General features: G+C 27.9%; 1 protein-coding gene across 1 annotated transcript in view; it reads right to left on the bottom strand.

The window, feature by feature from the left end:
• Positions 1–4,772, bottom strand: part of LOC107701245 (calcitonin gene-related peptide type 1 receptor-like) — a 26,692-nt gene that overhangs the window by 9,000 nt on the left and 12,920 nt on the right. Inside the window, exons 4-6 of the mRNA XM_016503207.1 lie at positions 3,344–3,517; positions 3,170–3,261; positions 1,988–2,117 (exon numbers count right to left, since the gene is read on the bottom strand). Coding sequence (XP_016358693.1) covers positions 1,988–2,117; positions 3,170–3,261; positions 3,344–3,517 — 396 coding nt within the window. The remainder of the gene's footprint in view (positions 1–1,987; positions 2,118–3,169; positions 3,262–3,343; positions 3,518–4,772) is intronic.

The following is a 4,772-nucleotide window of genomic DNA, read 5'->3' as shown; positions in this document are numbered from 1 at the left end:
GAACTGATGACGGCACGGTTTGATCTTCGGCTGACCAATCAGCAGAAAGGGGCATTTAATTCCCGCCCATGTGTAGAAATCGAATATTCATGCTGTTTATTCATTTTTCCACCCATGAACGAAAAATGAAAATTTAAGATGAATTCTCGTTTTTTGTTTTTTTGGAAAGAAACAAAAAAATGAAAAAGGAGCCGTTTTCTCATTTTTCTACTTTCAATATTAAATCAAAAAACGAATTATCGAATGATACACGGATTTTAATACATCAGTACAAGTACGAGTACAAGTTTTTGTTGTTTTGTGAATATGTCCATATAGTTTTTATTACTTTTTATTGATTAGTTTTAGTTATTTTGGTACTTCCTTAAACTAAACAAAAATGAGAATTGCTGAAATAAAACTGAAGTAAAATAGGTTGATTTTTTTGTTTTGTTTTTGTATTTAACTTTATTTCAAGTAACAAAAATATTTTTATGGTTTTAGTTAATATGTAAAAAATATATATGATTTTTTTTTAACAAAACAGATTTTGTTTCAGTAAATTAAGTTTTGTTTTTGTCAATATGTCTATATAGATTTTGTTCATTTTTATTTATTAGTTTACTTAGATTTACTTATTTTAGTAATTCAAGTTAAACTAAACAAAACTGAGAACGTCTGAAATAAAACTGAAGTAAAATAATGTTTAATTTTTTATTTTATGTCAGTTTCAAGTACTATTTCAAGTAACGTAAATTATTTTTTAATGGTTTTAGTTAATATATAATGTATATTGGTCAAAGACGAAAAAGGGTTTAAACATAAAAACAATACTGCTTTAAATTGTTGTTTTTCAAAAAAATAAAATAAAATTTAAACATTTTCTGTTTAATGTAATTGTATTTTTGTTTTTGTTTTTCTGAGCAAAAAACAAATATCATAAATTTTTCCCCTGATTTACAGAAGACCCACTAAAATGTCATTCAGTGTAACAATCTTGTCAGGCATATTTACAACAAAAATCAATTTATGACTTTTAATATTAAAAGACTAATTACTTTCACCCCAAATACTAATTAGTTGTTATTTTACATTTTTAAAATGTGCCACTATCCTAGGCTTTGCCCATTTGTCAGTAATCATTTTTTACTCATTTAAAACCCAATAAAATGTAATATGCTCACTTATTCTTTTATATATTTAAATATGTACACGTCAGAATAAGCATGTTGTTTGAATTTTTACATAAATACAAGTGTTACACATTTTACATTTTATTCTCCAAAAACTTATTTGGAACCTTAAAAGTAGACACTTTACTTACATTTAATGTGCTTTCTATGGACATATAATCACTTTTTGTGATTTTTCCTCTCTGTACAGTAAGTTACAGTAAGTGTTTATGAGAGACAGCTCATGATGCTCATATACAGTATATATATGCACCTACCGAATCCATTCTGGTGTCTTGTCTCTGGTCTCCAAAGATGAAGTAGAACCAGGCCATGGTGGCGAACGAGTTCAGGATGAAGGAGGTGAACATGTTTTTATGAAGAGTGATTCGCTGGCAGCTCAAACACCTGCGCAGACACCAGCCATTCACTTACACTGCCAGCCAAAACCTCTCCAACAGCAAGATTTTACAGAACTCTCTTCTGCTCAGTGTATAATGTTACAAAAGCTTTTTATTTGAGATTAATGCTGAATCTGAAATGCATGATAAATGCAAAGAATCCTGAAAAAAAAAAACTTACTCAACTGTTTTAAATATTGATAATAAAAATAATAATAATTAATGTTTTTAGGGCCCTAGAAATCAGTTTTATTTTTTCCCCAAATTCCATTTTAAATTTCCATTTTATAATTTCACAAATTCAGTTTTACTTTTCCACTTTAGCGGTTAAATTAAGTCACTTTTTGTGATTTTTCCTCTCTGTACAGTAAGTTACAGTAAGTGTTTATGAGAGACAGCTCATGATGCTCATATACAGTATATATATGCACCTACCGAATCCATTCTGGTGTCTTGTCTCTGGTCTCCAAAGATGAAGTAGAACCAGGCCATGGTGGCGAACGAGTTCAGGATGAAGGAGGTGAACATGTTTTTATGAAGAGTGATTCGCTGGCAGCTCAAACACCTGCGCAGACACCAGCCATTCACTTACACTGCCAGCCAAAACCTCTCCAACAGCAAGATTTTACAGAACTCTCTTCTGCTCAGTGTATAATGTTACAAAAGCTTTTTATTTGAGATTAATGCTGAATCTGAAATGCATGATAAATGCAAAGAATCCTGAAAAAAAAAAACTTACTCAACTGTTTTAAATATTGATAATAAAAATAATAATAATTAATGTTTTTAGGGCCCTAGAAATCAGTTTTATTTTTTCCCCAAATTCCATTTTAAATTTCCATTTTATAATTTCACAAATTCAGTTTTACTTTTCCACTTTAGTGGTTAAATTAAGTGTTAGTAAACAAAAAAAGCATGTTTCATTAGTTGGAATAATGAAACTAATACAATTTATCAGCAATTTATTGAAAAGTTAACAAAAAATACATTTTAGGGCTCTAGAAATAAATTTGTTTTTTTTTCCAAATTTTTGTTTTCATTTTAATTGTTTTAATTGTTAAATTAAGAGTTAGTAATCAAAAAAAGAATGACTAATTGGTTGAAATTGTTAATTTTAAACTAATTTAATAGCAATTTAATAAAAAGGTTAACAAAAAAAATTTGAGCAGTAAATCAGAATATTAGAATGATTTCTGAAGATCATGTGACACTGAAGACTGGAGTAATGATGCTGAAAATACAGCTTTGATCACAGAAATAAATTACAGTTTAAATGATATTCAAATAGAAAGCATAGAATGATTTCTGAAGGATCATGTGACTGGAGTAATGATGCTAAAGCTCTGCTTTGAAATCACAGGAATAAATTATATTTTCAAATAGAAAACAGTTATTTTAAATAGTAAAAATATTTCAAAATGTTACTGTTTTTGCCGTATTTTGGATCAAATAAATGCAGGCTTGGTGAGCAGAAGAGACTTCTTTAAAAAACATAAAAAATCTGTTCAAAAAGTTTTGACTGGTAGTGTACATCATACAACGATCCACTACTGTCTCTGTCTCGAAGCCATGTTTTCTGCTCTATTGACAGAAACATCATCAGTCTTCATGACGTACTTGAAGTGTGAGAAGATGCAGATGGAGATGAACAGCGATATGATGGACAGCCCCTGTCCCACCATCACCAGATAGTAATTCACTAACATGAGCTGCAGGAGAAACACACACACACACGTCATGGCAGGTAGGATTATGTATTATTGATTTAATGTGTAAAAGTGAAGCTCTGACCTCGAGTTTCTGTTTAGTGTACGCTGAGCACTGCGTGTAATTGGACCACAGACGGTTGCTTTCCGGATGATGAAACCACTGACCGTCCGAGTCACACACTTTGGTCACTTTCTCTGATGGAACGCAATGAGAAACGTCACACATTTCATTTGGGAAAATTGTTTGCCCAATTCGCTTTTTTTCCATTTAGATTCTTTTTTTGTTATTATTTTAATTCTCTTTTAATGGTTAAATTAAGTGCTATTAATCACTTAATGTGCAATTAATTGAAATCATGAAATAATTTAACAACAACTAATTAAAAGTTAAATAAATAAATAAAGTCATTTTAAGGGCCCTAGAAATAAGTTGTATTTTTTAAAATTCCATTTTAATGGTTAAATTAAGTGCTATCAATCAAAAAGCCAAAAAGTCAATTTAATTAACTGAAATCATGAAACAATTTAACAAAACTAATTACAAGTTTAATTTAAGTAAATTAAATTAAATTAAACAAACAAGCAAATACTGTAAATAAACAAATGAATGAATGAATGAATGAATGAATGAATGAATGGAGTGTCATTTTTAGGGCCCTAGAAATCAGTTAAATTTTTTCCCCAAATTCAATTAGAATTTTTCCATTTTATTATTTCACAAATTCAGCTTTACTTTTCCACTTTAGTGGTTAAATTAAGTGTTAGTAAACAAAAAAAGCATGTTTCATTAGTTGGAATCATGAAACTAATACAATTTATCAGCAATTTATTGAAAAGTTAACAAAAAAAAATTTGTAGGGCTCTAGAAATACATTTGATTTTTTTCCAAATTCTTTTTTTTTTTTCATTTTAATTCTGTTTTAATGGTTAAATTAAGAGTTAGTAATCAAAAAAGCATGACTAATTGGTTGAAATTGTTAATTTTAAACTAATTTGATAGCAATTTAATAAAAAGGTTAACAGACATTTAATTTTTAGGGATTTTGAAATCTGTTTTATTCCATTTTTATTTTTCTGGATTATGATTTAATTTAATTTTAATGATCAAAAAGCATGTCTAATCAATTAAATTCATAAAAATGTAACAATTTAATAATTTGTATTTACCAATTTAATTTATTAAAACAGTTATACAATAATAGGGCACTATAACATTTTTATTGTATATCAAATTCAGTTTTTCCCATTTTAGTTCTTCTATTTTTTCTTTACATTTTTTCAATTTAACAACAATTTATTAAAAGTTTAACAAAAATAAACTTATTTCCCCCCCAAATTCTGTTAAATTTTTTCTGGATTAATAATCAAAAAGCATGTCTAATCAGCTGAATTCATAAAACTTTAACAATGTAATAAATTATTGAGAATTTTACAATAATAGGGCCCTATGACATTTTTTTTTTATTTACTTATTTTTTAGAAATTCTGTGTTGTGTATTTTCATTTTTCTG

Source organism: Sinocyclocheilus anshuiensis, unplaced genomic scaffold (assembly GCF_001515605.1).
Source record: "Sinocyclocheilus anshuiensis isolate Anshui unplaced genomic scaffold, SAMN03320099.WGS_v1.1 scaffold1514, whole genome shotgun sequence".
Classification (NCBI taxonomy): domain Eukaryota; kingdom Metazoa; phylum Chordata; class Actinopteri; order Cypriniformes; family Cyprinidae; genus Sinocyclocheilus; species Sinocyclocheilus anshuiensis.
This window is presented reverse-complemented; position numbering and strand designations above follow the sequence as displayed.